The 18,150-nt window shown below is 55.3% G+C and overlaps 1 protein-coding gene across 11 annotated transcripts in view; it reads left to right on the plus strand.

The window, feature by feature from the left end:
* The first annotated feature begins 6,025 nt into the window (after positions 1 to 6,025).
* Positions 6,026 to 18,150, plus strand: part of Dnm1 (dynamin 1) — a 41,336-nt gene continuing 29,211 nt past the window's right edge. For 5 of the 11 annotated variants that reach the window (XM_071601007.1, XM_071601008.1, XM_071601004.1 and 2 more), the window contains exon 1: positions 6,033 to 6,273. In XM_071601007.1, coding sequence (XP_071457108.1) covers positions 6,113 to 6,273 — 161 coding nt within the window. In that variant the 5' untranslated portion in view covers positions 6,033 to 6,112. Of the gene's footprint in view, positions 6,274 to 18,150 lie in introns of all 11 variants that reach the window. The other 6 variants (XR_011704163.1, XR_011704162.1, XM_027943634.2 and 3 more) reach the window with 3 other exon arrangements.

The following is an 18,150-nucleotide window of genomic DNA, read 5'->3' on the forward strand; positions in this document are numbered from 1 at the left end:
AGAACATTATTTATAATAGCCTTCTAGAAAAGAATCAACCTTAGGGGAACAATTAAACAAATCATGGTGTCCACCTCTTAAGGAACAGCACACAGCCATCAGAAATTACATTTTCAAAGGCTTAAAATATATTTAAACACAATATATGATATGACATGAACTCAGCAGGTTACAAAACTGTGTACACTTTATGATCTCAGTTTTGGAAAAAAATAAATATATGTGCATAGTGGGCTCAAGGGAGTTTCACTTTCTCTCCCTTTTTCTAATTTGCAATAGTAGGTTTGGATAACTTAATCCTAGGGTTAGAGTGGACTTTATTTTACTTTTTTAGTGTATTTGATCTCATGCTGCCTCCTGAGGACCATATAAGATAGGGGAAGGGAGCACTCTGGGCACACTGGAACTAATTGCTTTTAGTCAGCCTCTTGCTGGCAAAGCCCCTGGAAGAATATCTTTGGAGGGAGAAGAGAGGTTCATCTCTGTCCACCCCAAATGAAGTCCAAGGTCATGGGAACAACTGACTTGAGTATTCTCTATCACAAAGCAAATTCTTAAATTCACATGGATCTATATTCAGACTTACTCTGCTCCCCAATCTGCCAAGAAAATACCATGATGATTATGGCTTTGGAATACATCGTAGTGCCTGACAGTGTAAGCTTCTGACATTATCATTCTTTAAAGAAAAAAATACTTGGGCTGGGTGCAACTCCGTAGTAAAGCATTTGCCCAGCATACTTAAGCCCTGGGTTCAATCCCCAGTACCATAAACAAAACAAATTCTTGCTGACTCCCAATTGCATATATTTTTCTATGTAATTTTCATGTAGATTATAGAATTTGGTCAAACTTCTTCCAACACCAAAAATCCCATCTGAATTTTGACTGGTTTTGTATTAAAGGTGTTTCAGTTAAACAAATGACATCCTATTCAGTTTTAAAATGAAGTAAAAGTCTCCAAATATTGAAGCTTTGCATTGTGCTATAGTTTTGGAAGTTTCTTTGCCTAACACCTGTGTGATATGTGTGTGTGTGTGTGTGTGTGTGTGTGTGTGGTGCTGGGGATTGAACCCAGGCCCTTGTGCATGAGAGGCAAGCACTCTACTAACTGAGCTATATCCCCAGCTTCCCTGACACACACACACCTGTATGATTTTTTAAAAAATATTTTTCAGTTGTAATTGGACACAATATCTTTATTTTATTTTTGTGTGGTGCTGAAGATCGAACCCAGTACCTCATACGAGGCGGGCACTCTACCAATGAGCTATAGCCCCAGCCCCACCTGTATGATTCCTACAGTGGCAATTGTCACTATTTTCCCAGTAAGCTTTCTAAGTGGCTATCGATTATGGCATCTTTATTTTGTAATCTGGTAATGTAATCCCACATTATTTCTGTCTTCAGTGATGTCATGTACTCCGTGATGGCAGGAAGTAGCTTCTGCATGTCCCCATATCCTTGGGATCTAGAATGGCCGGGTACACCACAGGGTTGCCTGGTGAAGTCAATTAAACAAGTAAATGAATGAGTGGATGCACGAATCCAGGATGCAATTGCCTCCCTCTGCCCTTGAGTTGGTGTTCATGGTGGCAGCACAAATGGGCAGTAAATTGAACCCCACAACCAGACTCCCTAGCTCAGAATTCCCAGGAACAGGCTGTGCTCCTGGGAATGATGGAGGGCATGATGGAGAATACCAATTGGAGGCTGCGTCACTCCAAATCAGGCAAGAGGCAGGGGAAATGGAAGGCCATATGCTTATCACGAGGCCTCCCCAGTGGCTGCCGCCCACCTGTGCCTCTTCCTATCAATAAATGGGGTAGGAGACAGAGGACAGAGGTGGGATTACCTTGTTGCTGCCCCTGTCTTCTGGAGTGGCCTGGGGCAGGCCCCCTGCTGCCCTTAGGGCCATCTCTTCTGAAGAGGACCAATGTATGGATAATAGGTCCTCGTCTCCCCACACCTGGTCACCACATCCAGCAGCACCCTCTGCTTCCTTTGGCAGACTGAAGAAGTCTCTCTCTGGACATCGCCATGTTGATGGGATTGCGATTACACTGATCGCCGCGCTCACTATTCACTGTTCCAGTGCTTCCCTAAATTGTTATGACATCACTAAATCCTCCCAGCCTCCTACAAGTTGGGCTCTATTATTATTTCTTCATCTCTTTCAGAGATGAAGAAACTGAGCTCAGGGAGGTAAAATAAGTGACAGGAGGACATCAGGTCAGAAAGTGGTAAAGGCGGGATGAACCCCCTTTTCCGCAGGACAGGATGAGCCCTGCATCTTGTTAACCTCTTCATGCCCTGTGTCTTGCATGAAGCCTGGCCACTGATCCAGACCTGTTGGAGAATACATGACGAATGAATGGGCAACTCCAAAGGCCAGCCTCTGAGCAACTTAGTGACTAAATATAGTGGCTTGAAACAGGAGTTGTATGAGGCCACTGTTCAAATCAACTAGTGTTTTTTTGTGGTTGTTGTTTGTTTGGTACTGGGATTGAACTCAGGGGCACTCGACCACCGAGCCACATCCCCAACCCTATTTTGTATTTTATTTAGAGACAGGGTCTTGCTGAGTTGCTTAGGGCTTGCTAAATTGCTGAGGCTGGCTTTGAACTCTCAATCCTCCTGCCTCAGCCTCTCAAGCCCTGGGATTACAGCTGTGAGCCACCCCGCCCAGCCCAGTGTTTTTGAGCACCTGCGACGTGCACAACAGAAATGCTACCAGAGGGGCTAGTGTACAGTTTTGTGCATTAAAAAATATGTGGAGGGTGTGGCGGAGAATATCAGTGTGGAAGCTGAGTCACCCACTTCCGTCCACTTCTTGACTTTGTGACCTTTGCCACATCCTCCGTTACCTTTCTGTAGCTCAGTCAAAATGAGCTAATGAAGGGTGGGAGACAGCTGGCGCCTCCCTCGGCCCAGTGACCTGGCTGGAAGGAGACGCCCAGTGAATGCAATGGGTTTAGCACAGTTGGTCAAAACTTTGGAGAGAGAGAATCCTGCCTCCCGGGTACTCAAAGCAGAGGGTCAGAGCCATTTCTGAGACTCTCATTCAATTCGTCGGCCCCCAGGGGACCCAGCTGCCCTGAGCCTGGGACACCCATCTGTAACAGCTCTCCTTTAGCCCCTGCTAAGCCCAGGGCAGAAAACGAGGCCAGGTAGGCTTAGGTGTGTTCCCTTTCTGACTTCAGACTTCATGCTGTTTCCCTGCCCACCACATTCTCCCTCCTTCACACCTCCAAGTGGTATTTGATGTATTCCCCCCACTTTTTGAAATACTTAATTTTTAGTTATAGGTGGACACTATATATTTTATTTTTTTATGTGGTGCTGAGGATCAAACCCAGGGCCTCACACATGCCAGGTGAGCGCTCTACCTCTGAGCCACAACCCCAGCCCCACTTTTTTTTTTTTTTTTGGTGGTACTGGAGATGGAACCCTGGTTTAGGGCCTCACACATGCTAGGTAAGTACTCTGTACTCTATCACTGAGCTACACCACCAGTCCTTTTCTTTTTCTTTTTTGAGACAGAGTCTTGGTAAGTTTCCAAGGTTGATCCTTTTTAGTCTCTGAGTAGCTGTAATTGTAGACGTGTGCAGCCACACACAGCCCATTCATTCATTGTTCAAGTCCAACCCAGCAATTTTTAGTAGACCAGGGAACAATCAAGGCACTACCAAATAGTAAAAAAACTATGCAGCCCTGAACAAGGAATGTGGCAGATTTGGAAGATGTCTAAGACATTGTTTCTAAAAGGAAAGTTGCACACAGTATATATAAGAACTTCTCTAACTTTGATGTGCACAGAAATTTCCTGGAGTCCTTGGTTCTTTTTAAATACAGGTCATGATGCAACAGGTCTCTGCTGAGGCCTGAGACTGAATTTCCCCACGAGGCCCAGTCTTCTGGCGTGATTATCAGTCACACAGAATCATAAAGTATTTAGTATGATCCCATCTGTGAAAACAAAATAGAACAAAACAAATACATATGGGGAGGGGGGTGGGATCTAGAGGATAAACCCTAAGTTATAGATACCCGTGATCTCTTGGTGCAAGGATAACATGAGGCCTTCAAATATTTGTATAAAGCCTGATTTTTATAAAAAGTCTAGCTATTATAATTAGGGAAAAAGATAAAACCAATAAAAGCCCAGTAGTGACAGTATCCCTCTAGGCAGACATCTGTGAATGTAGCCCGACTGAATGTGCTGTTCATCCCAGGTCCCATCACTGCCCTCTCTGGTCCTCAGAGCATAATAATAGGCCAGCTTAGAGCAGCCGCTCAGGATGCAGATGTGAGGCATATGGAATTGAAGTTCCAGCTGGCCGGAAAGTAGTCCCCATCCAGGTTCTCACAGCTGGGGACTAATAAGAGCCTCCTGAGTACCTGGCCTAGGCCCTGCCCTACATGGGCATTCTGTTCTAGCACCATGCCCATTAGCCAGTTTACAGAACTAAGGCTCAGAGATGTGGAAGGACCTGGGTCAGACAGCTTGTCTAAGGCTGGGCTAGACTCCTAACCCACTCCCTGGGGCTCCGAGGGGTAGGGTCTACTGACTCCCCCTGTCTGCCTGGAAAATTCGTCCCCTATATGGGGCAGTCCCTTACTTGCTTCAAGTCTGCTCTTGACCAACCCGTTCTGTGTCCAGTCTCCACAGCAAAACAAACCCTGCCCTGACCCTGCTTCCTGGCCTGCAGACCTGCTTCCTTGCTCGTCACCATATGGCAAGCTTGTGTCTATTGGCTGACTCGTGTTTCATCCCTCTTTCTTGCATTAGCCTGTAAGCTACATTTTAGTAAGCAACATGTCATTTTGCTCACAGCTATATCTCTGGGGTCTAGCACAGTGCCTGGTTCCATAATATGTACTCCGTGCATGAAAACTGAACAGTCTCCAACTCCTGGGTCACTGCTCTGGACCCACACAGGGAAATGACCTGCTGAGCCTCCAAACATCAAAGTATGCTGCCTCCCTTTCTAGCCTCCGGGTGGAGAGTTCAAATTGTTTCTTAAGTGAAGAGGCAGATGGTTGGGCCTGGCGCCTCAGGGCCTCTCTGTGTGGAAGGACTTAGCAGGAAAGGGTTAAGGTGGTCCTGGATTCGAATCCCATATTTTGCCACCATCCTGATGGAGTCAGGTAAAGGGCATCTCTGTCTAGGACAAGAACTTCTAACTCTCCCAAGGGTCTTATTAGCATTGAGATCTTTGTCTCTGCTCTTCCTCTTGATCTGCCCGTGACAGACTCTCTTCTCTGAGGTCACTTCTTTGGAGAACACTAATTCCTTCCAGTTTAAAACGACTTTTCCACACCCACAGATAACGCTTCATACTCCCCATTTATTTCTTCCATTGCTCTTGCTATGAAAGGTTTCTGCTTTTACTATTCCATTTGCCTGCTCATCGGTTCCTGTCTATCTTGCCAGCTTTGTGTAAGATCTGTGAGGCCAGAGACCTGGCTATCTTATTAGTGCTGAATCTCCAGGCCTAGCATGGGGCCTGGTTTATAGTAGGTGCTCAGTAAGTATTGTTGAATTAATGCTCCATCTTTCTCCTTCTAGGAACAGAGAAAATGAGGCTCAGACAGGAAAGGATATGCAGGAGACTAGTGTCAGAACCTAGGGCAGAAGGCAGCAAGGTCAAGAGGAACTCTGTCAGGGGACTGTGACCTTGGAGCAATTTGATAGTCTCTCCAGGCCTCAGTTTTCCTCAACTGTAAGATGGAGTAAGACAGCTGTGACCACCATCCAATAGCCCATTGTGAGGGGTGGTATACAGCCCACTTCCAGAAACGGTATCCTCTGCACAGCATCAGTACCCCTAGATACTGGTAAATCGCCCCAAAAGCCGCAGAAGGAGAAAACTACAACACCCATAATACCCCTGGAGGCGCTTGCGCACGGCCGCCTGCCCGCAGGGCCGCAGACGCCCTCTCGTGGCGGTCCGACGTAGTGCTCCGCTCGGATCCCCGAGGGGCGGGGGGCCCACGGCGCACGCAGTCGGGGCGCGCGGCTGCAGCGGCGGAGCCGGAGCCGGAGCCGGGAGCGGGAGCCGGAGCGGGAGCGGCGGCCGGATCGCAGCCCGCGGGGCCCGCCGCAACCATGGGCAACCGGGGCATGGAGGACCTCATCCCGCTGGTCAACCGGCTGCAGGATGCCTTCTCCGCCATCGGCCAGAACGCGGACCTCGACCTGCCGCAGATCGCCGTGGTGGGCGGCCAGAGCGCCGGCAAGAGCTCGGTGCTTGAGAATTTCGTAGGCAGGTAGGAGCGGCGCGCCCCCGAGCGCGCCCCCCACCCCCGGGGCCCCGGGCTCCGACGGCGCCGCGACCTCCCAGCCCCCGGGCTGCGCCGGCGGACAGCGCGCCCCCACCCGCTGCGGGAGGAGGCGGCCCTCCCCCACCGCGAGCCCCTGGGGGCGGCGGCGCCCCCGGCTAGTCTGCAGTCGTCGGCCAGCCCCGGGCCACGGAATCACGCCCCCTCCTCCGCCCCGTCCTTTAGGGGAGACAGCGCTCTGCCGGGAGCAGAGAGGTGCCCCCAGACCCAATGGTCTCCGCGGGGGCCGCATTACTCAGCGCCTCCCTTCGGCCCGGGAGACCCTAGGACCGGGCAGCACCCCTGGGGCAGTGCCCCCTTTCCTAGGCTCCAAGGGGTCAGCCCCTGGACCGTGACAAGGGACCTCCCCCAGGTCCTGGAAGAGGACACAGCCCCGTGGGCATCGAGGACCAGGCAGTCTCCCCGCTGACACACACACCTCTGCGGCTCCCGCCGCCATCCGTGCGCAGCGCGGCGCAGGGGGGGCGCGGGCTGCGGGACGAGGAAGGGGAGGGGGGAGAAAACACTTCGGGTCGCTTCTCAGCTGCCGCCCCTGGCCTCGCCGCTGCCCCTGGGTCGGGGGCGCCTGCCAGTGTCGTCCTCCCCAAGGCCTGGCAGAGGGATTGTGATGGAGGGAGCAGGCAGCGGAGGGCAGAGATGACTAAGACAGGAGGCAGGAGGCGGGCAGGGGGAGCCATTTGCAGAACCTAATCCCCCTCCCGCCTCTGATCCCACAAGGCGCTGGGAGGGCCAGGTGACAGAGTGGGGAGCAAACGCAAAGACAAAGCGTCCTGGGATGGGGGGGGCGCGGGCAGGTCGTGACACCCCAGGCTCCCCTCTGAGACGGAGAAGATAGGGGTGGCTTTCTGGTGCTGAGAAGGAGCAGAGAGGATTCCGCTGGTGCTGGAAGCGGATGGGGGGCTGGGCAGGCTGAGGCAGGAGGCAGGAGAGCTGACACTGACCTTCCCCTCCATCATCAACATCCCTCCACTCTCCAGGAACCTGGCTTTCTTCCGATGACCTTCATGGCTAAGGAAGTGGTTGGCACGTGGGAAAGGAGGCAGGGGTCCCTCCCCCCAAGGGACAGCAGTTCTGTAGGGTGACATCCAGGTTCTGCTTTGAAACCTCAGGCAAGTCTCTTGCCCTCTCTGACCCTCAGTTGTCACATGTTTAATATGACAGTTGGAATGGACTGGATAGTTGTTCCTGCCCCTCAAATGTCCTGGGAAGACCACTGCCAACCCTAGAGAGTCAAGGGAAGGACCTGAGTATCTGTGGGATGTTGGAAAGTCTCCCCCCAGGACGTGCCCATCTGGTCAGCACAGAGGGAGGCCTTCTGTCTCTCCAGGACAGCTCCTACAGAACACCCCTTCAGATCACGTGACCCCAGAGCTGCAGAGAAACATATTCTGCCCCTTCCCACAGCCCTGTCCAGCACTCAGGGTTAGGGCAGAGGGTACCTTGGAGACAGCGGTACCCAAGGGTGTCCAGCACTTGTTCCATATTGTACCTCTTGTTAAATATTTGCTGTGCCAGGCCAGCTGGTCTGGGCAGGGGTATAGAGTCAGGGACCTCAGCTCCTGTCCCTGCAGCCCCTCCCCCATGCCCCACACCTTGCTGAGTCCTCCACAGGCTCACAGCAGCCCCCCCAGAGGCAGGCATGTGATGCCCACCCTACAGATGGGGAAACTGAGACCCTGGAGGTTAATTAGATGCCTTGCCAAGGTCACACATTCAGGAAGTGCAGCCCATGTCAGACTCCAAGCCCTGGTTCCTGATCGTGACCAACAGCCTCTGAGGGCCAGTCCCTGCGCTGGGCATGGGAACGTGCAGGTGTGTGGACTTCGTTTTCCTTATCTGAGGAATGGGAACCCTGACAACTGCTGCCCTGCCTTCCTGAGCCAGGGCTGTGGGACGCGAGTTCATGGGTGGCAAAGCCCTTTTGTAAACATGTAGAGGGAGGTGTTGCCAGTCTAGCTGTGTGCCGCTCCTGGCTCCCGCTTCTTGGAGTCCACTGGGCAGCAGGCCAGCCCTAGTCCCACCCTGGCCCCAGCCCCTAGCCCAGCCCCAGCCCCAGCAGATTCAGCCACTGTTGGCTTGTCCCGTGGCAGAGCGAGGTGTGAACTCTGCTCAGGAGGCCTGGCCCTCTTGCTGCCCTCCGCATCTCAACACCCTTGCCGGGATTCCCCGAAGAAAGATGTGTAGGGTGCCTGACACCCACCGGCCCAGGGAGCTGGAAGAGCCCTCCTCTAAATGTGGGGGAGGGGTGGGAGAGCACTGGGATCCTGGAAGCGAGGGAGAGGACCAGTGCTGGGGCACAAGCAGGGAAACTGAGGCTCAGTGGCCCGCAGCAGCCCTGCCCGCTCCCTCACAGGCTTCCGACCTCTCCACCCAGGGCTGGGTCCCCAGTCTGGTGAGCATGGTAACAGTAGCTCTGCCTCCTGGGGCTTCCCAGGAGCCAACCCCCCCAGGAGAGGAAGTGGAATCCCGTTGGAGGAAAACAGCTGAGGTAGGCTAGTCTGGGCTCCTGGGTACCCAGGAGGACCTTGCCACCAGCTCTGCGATGGAGGTGGCCCGGCAGCTGCCCAGGACCCTGCTGGGACTTGTCTAGATCTATGCTATGTCTTCACTCCCCTTTCACAGAAGGGCAAATGGAGGTTGGCTCCTCGGGTCATTTAGCAAGCATTCCTGGAGGCCACAGGGCCTTGAGGCCAGGGATTCTGCAGGGAGGAGACAAAGGCAGAGGAGTGTGGCCAGCGTTGGGAGGGCAGAGAAGGCCTCCAGGAGCAGGCGGCACCAGGGTGAGCATTGAACAGAGAGGAGCTGTGAGAGTAGCTGGGGAGAACTCTGGGCCAGGGAACAGAAAATGCAAAGGCCCTGGGGCAGGACAAAAGGCAAAGGCCCTGGGGCTGGTGTGTGCCCGGCCAGGAGAGATGAGATGAAAGAGGTAGGCAGGCAGGGGCTTGGTGAGGAATGTGTGTGTGTCTTCACTTTTCTTGGAAGCCTTTAAGTAAGTTCAGTGACTTTAACTGATTCTGGCAAGTGTGTGACTTGGGGACGGGGTCAGAGAGAAAGCGAGAGAGTGGCTGCTGCATGGGCATGAGGCGGGGGCCTCGGGCAGGGCCATACCTCTGGTGAGAATTGTGAGGTTCAGGATCTGCGGTGGGTGGACACAAAAGGTGGGAAAGAGGGATCAAAAATGACTTCAGGGCCTGTCATCCCGGCGATTCAGGAGGCTGAGGCAGGAGGATCACAAGTTTGAGGCCAACCTTAGCACTTAGTGAGGACCTAAGCAACTCAGCAAGACTCTGTCTCAAATTTTTTAAAAAAGAAAAAAAGGGAAAGAAAGAAGGGCTGGGGCAGCTCAGTGGTTCAATCCCGGGTACCACAAAGAAAAAAAAGTTCTTTGACCCATGCTCCGAGGCAGGAATGCCGCCGTTGATGGAGTCAGGGAGGATGGGGGGGCAGGGCAGATTGGGGGCCAGGGAAGAGGGGGCTGGGTTGGACATACTGAGCCTGAGGTGCCCGGTAGACTCCTCCGGGGAAGTGTCAGGAGCTGGGGGAAGGCGGGCTGGAAATGGAAATTTGGGAGTTGTCGTGTAGAAATGGAATCTAAACCCGGAGAGTAGATGAGCTCATTCTGGGGTAAGTGCAGAGGAGGATCCGTGGCCCCCAGCACGCCCCAGCAATCCGTGGACACACACCTGGCCCTAGGTCAAGGGGCCTGTCCAGTGCCCTTCTGCTCCCTGCGTCCTTCCCCAGCGCTCCTCCAGGGCCAGAGGCGTGTCCTCCGCGGGCGGGCAGAGGAGCTGGGCCCGCCCCGCCCTCCAGCCCCGGGAAGGCTGAGGCAGGGGGGATTTGCGGAGAGGGAGGTGCCGGGGGGCGGGAGCCAGGCCTGAGGGTGGCCCACCTGGAGCGTGTGCTCCACCCCTGCCCAGCTGCTGTCTCCTCGTCTGTAAAATGGGGACAGTGACAGCTCCCTGGTGGGACTGCAGTAGAGCTGGAACCGCAGGGCCTGGCGTGGAGGACGCGCCAGTTCATCCCTGCTGGGGCCTGGGCAGGCAAGGCCTTGGTGTCCTGCAGCCTGGGAGGGGGCCACAGTGGGGGAGGGGATCGGCTCCATCCAGGTGGGGTAGGGGACCCCTGGGAGCCTCTGCCTGGATGGAGCCAGGGTTTTAGGTGGCTGCCTACCTACACCCCATGTGGGTCCCCAGCTGCTTCCCCAGGGACCTGGTGCTGGCCTTGGCCTCTGAGAGCCCTTCTTTGGTCAGGCCTGGACCTCCTCTGGGAGACACCCACTCCCCACTGTAAAGCTCTGTTGCTGTCCCCGAACACTTTGGGGCGCACACTGTTGTTCCCATTTCTTAGATTGGGAGACTGAGACCAGAGAAGACGAGGGGTTAACTGGGATCTGAGGCAGGGCGTCTGACTGCAGATATTTCCTTGAAGCCTGCCCTGTGCCAGGCCCCAGGGACAGGGCTGAGAACAAGGTGGACCTACCTGTGCTTTGGGAGGGTCCCAGCCGAGAGGACAGGCGACTGTGAAATCCACGAGGATCCCACAGGATCCTGAGAGTGAAGAGAAGCCGTGGCCTGGGGTCAGAGAAGGCCCCCTGGAGGTGGCACTAAGGCTGGACAAGCAGAGGGAACCAGTCCAGGTGCCTGCTTGGCCCCAAGAGGGGAGAAGCCTGCGAGGTTGAGGACCCTGGTGAAGGACCCTGCGTGAGAGGCAGAGGCCACAGGCCAGACTGAGAAGGTTGGGGAGGCCGGATTGTTGTCCCTGTCCCCAGAGAGCTGTGGCAGCTGCCCTGGGCGCCAGCCTCCGTGTGCCTCAGTGCACACACCTGCCCCATGCTCAGCAGTGCTGCCAGGGGCCGCGTGTGGAATCCATTCCTGGGGGCTGGACTTAAGGAAAGGTGCCCTGCCAGGGACATTCTGCCCAAACCCCGCCCCTCCTGGTGGCCCAGAGGAGCTAGGAATGAAAGGTGACCCTGGCAGACAGCATCTGATCCCGGTGCCAGGAGACTGAATTTCCCAGGCTTTGGCCGGGGTCAGAGGGTGGGAAGGCAGAGGGTGGGGTGGGCAGGCAGGTGGGTGGGGCAGCGGCAGAGGAGCCAGTCACGGGTACAGTGTTGTCAGACGTGGGCAAGAGCAGAAATGGAGGCCCACATGCCATATGGCCAAACAATCCAGCTATAAATCAAGCTGCGGCTGCTAAATATGAGGCGTTCTGTTCTCCCACCTTGACGCACACACCTTCACAACCGCCTGGTAGGCTGGGTTTGAATTTAGGACTTGGGGTCCCTCTGGGTGGGGACAGATGGGCCCTCTCCCTGGGCTGCCCTGGTCCCTCCTCAGTCCACCTCAGTCCACCTCATGCCACCAGGAGCCTCCAGAGCTCACCCGGCCCTCATTCTCCGCTCCTCCATGGGCCCAAGAAGGACCCTCCTTGGGCCTGTGCTGCCCCCTGAAACAAAATCCAATTGCAGGAGGCAGACCCAGGGGTGGGCTAGGGACTGCTTGAGAGGGGATCCCAGGGTTCCCAAGGTAGCCTGGGAGGGATCTGTCGGCTCTAGCTGGCGACCTTCCCTTGGCCCCTCGCCCCCCAGGGAGGGTGAAGCCGGACAAAGTCCAGAGGGTCCCCGAGTGTGAGACCCAGGATCAGGGCCCGATTCCCCATGTCTAAGGAAGACAGTGCCCACCGCAGTCTTCTTGGAATCAACATCCCACTTGCAGAGCAGCAGAAATGAACACCCCAGGTTTTCAGATGGCCAAATGGCACACAGAGGGTAGGGAACCTGCCCGAAGTCACACAGCGATTAAATCAAGAGGAAGGACAGGAAGCGGCACAGGTCTCCACACACGTGTGCCACCCCGTCTCCCCTCTCCTCTGCTCCCCCTGGCGTCTCTGCACTCTTACCCACTCCCTGGACTGAGGTCTGGGTAAGAACTGAGAGTGGAGCCCGGTGCAGTGGCGCACGCCTGTAATCTCAGCGGCTTGGGAGGCTGAGGCAGGAGAATCATGAGTTCAAAGCCAGCCTCAGAACTTAGCGAGACCCTGTCTCTAAATAAAATATTTAAAATTAGGCTGGGGATGTGGCTCAGTGGTTAAGTGCCCCTGGGTTCAATCTCTGGTACCAAAAACAAAAACAAGGGCTGGAGTTGTGGCTCAGAGGTAGAGCACTCGCCTAGCACGCGTGAGGCACTGGATTTGATCCTCAGCACCACATAAATTAAAATAAAGACATTGTGTCCGCCTACAACTAAAAAATAAATATTAAAAAAACCCCAAAAAACTGAAAGTGGTCTGGAGAGCAGCTCTAGCAACTCGGAATTATCCTAGGCAACGGGGGAAAGGAATATCAGGTTGAAAGATATTCAGGACGGTCTTCTAGATGGCATCTTCCCAGGGCCCTGGCCAGAGGCCCCGGGATCCACCTCCCCTCACCCTCCCCATCCAGTCCAGCCTCCTGCCCTGTCTACCTACCCCTGACCTCTACTGCCTTCACCCCTCTCAGCCACTGGGGCAGCGCCTCTCTCCTCCCAAGCCATTCTCTGCACAATAGTGGGGGACTCTCCAAGCCCCCCATCTAACCTCTTCTGCCTGAAGCCTACTGTGGAGACCCTGCCCTCATAACCAGGCCCCAGCTCCCGAGTTGGGCCCCTGAGGCCTGGTCCCCGGCCCTGTTTCCCCCAGCCGCTGCCTCCTGGGCCACCTGAGCTTACAGGTCATGGGAAGAGTGAGCTGAGCCCTTTCCCATGGTCCTGGGTGCCCGCTGCTCCCAGTAGCCCCGGCCCCATCTCCCTGCTTCACTGGCTCCTTCCTCTGAGTCTCTCGTCAGCCGTCACCTACTCCAGGGCGCCACCCCCATCACCCGCCCCGCCGACCTGACCCTCCTGATGTGGGGTACGGCCTCTATTTCCTCTTAGGATGTCCTGACAGACAACAGCAATGACCGTGGCTACTTTTCACCTCGAATCCGTTCATTCCCATGTTACTCTTTTATCACCGCCGGCTCAGACACCTCTGGTCTCAGCACAGGGAAAAAGGAAGCCACTAGCCAGGAGGAGGAGGAGGAGGAGGATCTCTGTAGCTGAGTCACGCTCACCTGCTTCCCCAGTCCCCAGCTGGAGGGAGTACAAAGAAGGTACCCAGTGCCTGCCAGTATCCAGGTCTGGTTGCCCAGTGGGCACCCTCTGTGGGACCTTCCGCAGCCAGGACCTCAGGGCATCCCCTCTGCAGTGCAGGGAGGGAGCTGCTACATTGGCTCCCATTTCACTGATGGGAAAACGGAGGCCTGGAGCAGGGGTGCACTTCTGTGGTAGAGCTGGGGCTCCTTCTTATCAAGCTGCTGGTGAATCCAGATGTAGCTCCAGATTGAATGGCTCCAGCGTGTTATTTGGTGAGTCAAGAAGCTTCTGAAACGTGGATAGAGACCCAGCTCAGGGGCACAGGACTTTATCTCTCTGAGTGTCAGTTTCTTCCCCAGGGAGATGGGGAAACTGATGGCATCAGCCTCCCTCAGCCGTGGGAGGATCAATCCAGAGGACGCAGATCCCTTAAGCAGCTTTATTGCGGTGTAATAAAAAATTTATATACCATAAAATTCACTCATGTTAAGTGTATAATTCAAGGATTTTTAGTATATCTATGGAGTCGTGAAACCATCTCCGCAGTCTAATTTTAGAATATTTCCTTCACCCCCAAAAGAAATCTCAGGATGGTGTGGATTTTGAAGCCGCTGGCAAAGGTTTGGCCGACAGCCAGCAGTCCATCAGCAATTATTATTATTGATAATAAAATGTTCACAAAGGTTATCCCCCGGTGTTGGGATGATGATTGGTCATGTCTAAAGTATTTATGTATCTTCTGGACTTTTTCAAATGGAGAGCATATGATTTTTTAAAATTGGGGGCAAAAGAGAAATATGTTTCCTTTTTGGAAATACAGCCATCAACACTCGGAAGGAAGGAAGAGAAAAGAACATCAAGGAAGGAAGGAAGGAAGGAAGGAAGGGTTAGTAGATCCTCCTCAGTGGGGAAGATGAGGACAGGGTGCTGGTCCAGAGCCCTGGTGCCCACCCCACCCTGTCACCAGCTTGACCACAACCTTGGGGCCAGACACGCCTGCCTTTGCTCCTGGGTCTCCATGCCTGCCCAGTGAGGCTGAGGGGGCACTGAGGGCTCACCTTCCAGTCATCCCGGCACTGGGCAGGGTGATCTGGGTGCTGCCACAGAGTGTCTAGGTGCTGGGACATGGTGGGAAACAGCGCCAGCCCAGTCCCTGTTCTTGGGACCAGCAGGACTGTCAAGGACCTGTCTTGAAATATCTAAACCTTGGGGCTGGGGCTGGGGCTGGGGCTCAGTGGCAGAGCACTTGCCTAGCCTGTGTGAGGCACTGGGGTGGACCCTCAGCACTGCGTATATATAAGCAAATAAAAGAAAGGTCCATTGACAACTAAAGAATATATGTTTTTTTAAAAAGTAGAAACATTTGAAAAAAAAATATGTGAACCCCATCTTGGCATTCGTGCACTGTGATGTGGGCGGCTGCGGGCTCCCTGGGGCCTCTGGGATGCTGGGAACAGAGAGGGGCTTGTCGCCCAGGGCAGACTCACCCCTTCCTGCTGTATTTCTTGGCCCACCCACTGCCGCGCCCAGCTCCCTGCCTCAGAGGGCACCTTGGAGCCTGCCCAGCCCTGCCTTCCATTTTCAGGACAAGATCTGGCCTTAGACACTCCAGCTCCCGGGCCAGCCAGCTGCCTGGAGAGCCTCCTTCTAGCTCCCCGCCGCTCAGCACCCAGCACAGCCCCACCCCTCTCCGCGGCTCAGAAGCGTCGTCTTTATTTATCTTCGCGGTGGCAGCCAGTTCTTCAGGCATTAACTGATATAAGCCTCGGAGCAGCCTGATTTCCTGATGTGGAAACTGAGGCTCAGAGAGGTGTGGTTGTTTGCCCTCGGCCACACAAGTCCATGCAGGTCTGACCTCAAAGCCCAAGAACTAGTGGGTCCCCCCACTGTCACTTTTATGCAACAGGGTTGGGAACCAGGATCCCTGGGCTCTGGCCCCGAATCTCAGCTCCTAGAGTGGAGATGGGGTCCCTTCAGCCTTTTGGTGCAGTTTCTCCAGACCCCCTTCCGGGGGCGACAGTGCCAAAGCAGACAGGGAGTGGGTGGCTTTTGGAGGTCCTGAGGTGTTCATTTTGTCCTCTCTGCTCCAGGTTTGAAGGTGCCTCTGCAGATGGCGAGGCAAGGCCTCCCTGGGAAGCCACCATCTGCTCGAAATGAGTGGGAGAGCTGGCAGGCCACCATCCACCTCCCCCGCGTGGAGCAGCACGAGGCCGCCGCCGCTGCTGCTGGGCCCCGGACACTTTGTCTGGGCACCTGCATGTCCTCCCTCTGCCTGGACAGGAGCTGGGCAGGAGCTGGGCAGGAGCTGGGCAGGAGGTGCAGGGGTGCCACTGACTGGAGGCTGGATCAGGCTGATTCCCCCCAGGGATCCGTTAGCCTTAACAGGCGCCGAGTGGGACAGCGTAGGCAGGGGAAGGAATGGCCGAGCCAGGCTCCTTCTCTCCCGCATTGCCTGAGCCCTCCCTTGTGCCACGCTCTGCCCTCGGCGCTGTCTGTCAAGTCGTTGGGACTGGGAAGCTGGCCTCCAGGTTCTCGGCCCATCTGGGCCTTCTCTCCATCGCCGTGTGCCCTCCCAGTCCCCTGCCCTCTCTGGACTTTGGTCCCACCTTCTGGACAGTTATGGAGGAATGGGACACTGTCCACAAGCTTCCGCTCTTCAAATTCCCATCCTTCCCTCTAACATTTCATGATCAGGATCCCGAGATTCAATTTGGTGGCCAGAAGAAGTGAGGTGGAGGGTTCTGTGGGATTTGGGGATCGCTGATGGAATTTGGGGATCATCCCAGGGGGCAGTGAGATCAGGGGACCCTCAGCAGCCCGCTCCAGTTGCGGGGCAGGCCTGGGCTCAGCTCTGGTGTGAACCAGCTCCGTGGATCCTCCACTGCTGCGGGCAGGGAAGTGCAGGAGGCAGGGTCACTGTGACGCCCGAGGACGTTGAGGCCTGGAGAGTGAAAGGACGTGACCAGGGCCACCAGGCCGGGGAAGGGCAGGTGTGGGGTTCCAGTCCAGGGCATCTGCCTGCACGGGCTTTGAACCACTCAGCCAGTGAGCCTTAAACTTGACAGGGAGCATGACAGCCATGTGGGGATGGGGTTTGAATCCGGATCCCGCCTCCCTGCATGTCTGAAGGCTGTGCGTTTGCACAAGCTGCCTCAAGAATCCTGGTGTGCCGCACGCTGTGCACCTGGGCCCTGAGAGCAATGGGACACCTCCCTCCCTGGCACCCCCATGCCCACCCTGCCGAGGAGAGACTCTTCCCCCAGACATGGCCCTGCCCGCTCATCTCTGCTGTCCGTAAGCTGCTTGTCCTTTGAAGAAGCCCCAGGGAGGCAGTGATGTGGGGCAGGCTGGTCCAGGCCGCGGACCACCCATCACCCTGCCTAGGTGGGCCCTGGGCTCTGCATACCCCCTCCCTATTTGGCACCTCAGAGACCTCCACGCTCAGGGGTGGGCCCGTCTGCTCAAGGGGGATGCCTCTGGGGGAAGAACTCTAGGCAAGGTCCATGTCTCTGCCTGGGGGACTCTCCGTGGGGAGTCCCAGCCTTTCCAGCCCCTCCTGCAGTTTCCATGGCAACAGCAGTTGCCATGGTATTGCTGGGCAAGGAGCTGATGGGGAAGAAGGTGGACCCCAGGCCCCCACGCCCACTGAAGCCTCTATGAGAACAGCTGTCCTATCTCCACGGTCCTGGGGGGTCCCCCAAAACTGAGGGGTTGTCTCCCAAGGAGTCACTGAGTAACACCTAGGAGAGATAAAGGAGGAGGTCCCCCCAGGAGGCCCCGCCCTGTGTGCCAGCCACTCTGCAGTGCAGGCCACACAGACTTGCATGTTCTGTTTACTTGCCTGTCTCCTCCGCCACATTGCGAGCGCCTGGGGTGGGGAGCTGTCTGACTCATCATCTCCCGTCCCCAGGGCCCAGCACAGGGCCTAGCACAGGGCCTGGCACAGATCAGATTGAATTGAATTACATAAAAAGTTGAGTCTGGCTCCTCGGGTTTAGGGGGTGACACAGTTGGATGGGGAGGTTTCCAGGCTCTGGGGGCCAGCCTGCACTTGGTTTGAATCTCAGCTCTGGAGCTGGGGAGGCAGCTTAGTGGTGGAGCACTTGCCTGGCACGTGCAAGGACCTGGGTTTGAATCTCATCACCACAAGAAAACAAAACCAACAAAAGCAACTTCTACGATAATCCCAGCTCTGGGGGCTGGGGTTATAGCTCAGCTGGGACTGCTTGCCTAGCATGCATTAGGCCTTGGGTTCAATCCCCAGCAGCACCACCACCAATAAATAAATAAATAAATAGATGCAAGGAGAAGAATAATCCTAGCTCTGCTGTGTGACCTTGAGTGAGTCACTTCCCCTCTCTGAGCTTCAATTGCTTCATCTGTAAAATTATAATTTCCATATCAGAGCATGTTTGAGGAGTTGGGATTCACTCAGAATTTATTGAGCACCTCTGGAATACTGGGATTCTGAGCCCTGGGATCTGTGACAGAGAGAAAGTGCTGGCCCTGCCATCCCGCAGCTCATAGTCTGGCAACAATGAAATTTGCTTGGCACCTGAAAATGCAGAAGCTTCCTCCCATCTCCTTCCCACTGGCTCCTCCTCACCAGCTCTGCTCTCCCCAGAGGTGACTCAGGCGAGGGCTCCAACAGGGGGCCTTGAACCTGGGAGCCCTGGGCCTCTCTGTTGCTCCAGGC

The sequence above is a fragment of the Marmota flaviventris genome, chromosome 13 (genome assembly GCF_047511675.1).
Source record: "Marmota flaviventris isolate mMarFla1 chromosome 13, mMarFla1.hap1, whole genome shotgun sequence".
Taxonomy (NCBI): Eukaryota; Metazoa; Chordata; class Mammalia; order Rodentia; family Sciuridae; genus Marmota; species Marmota flaviventris.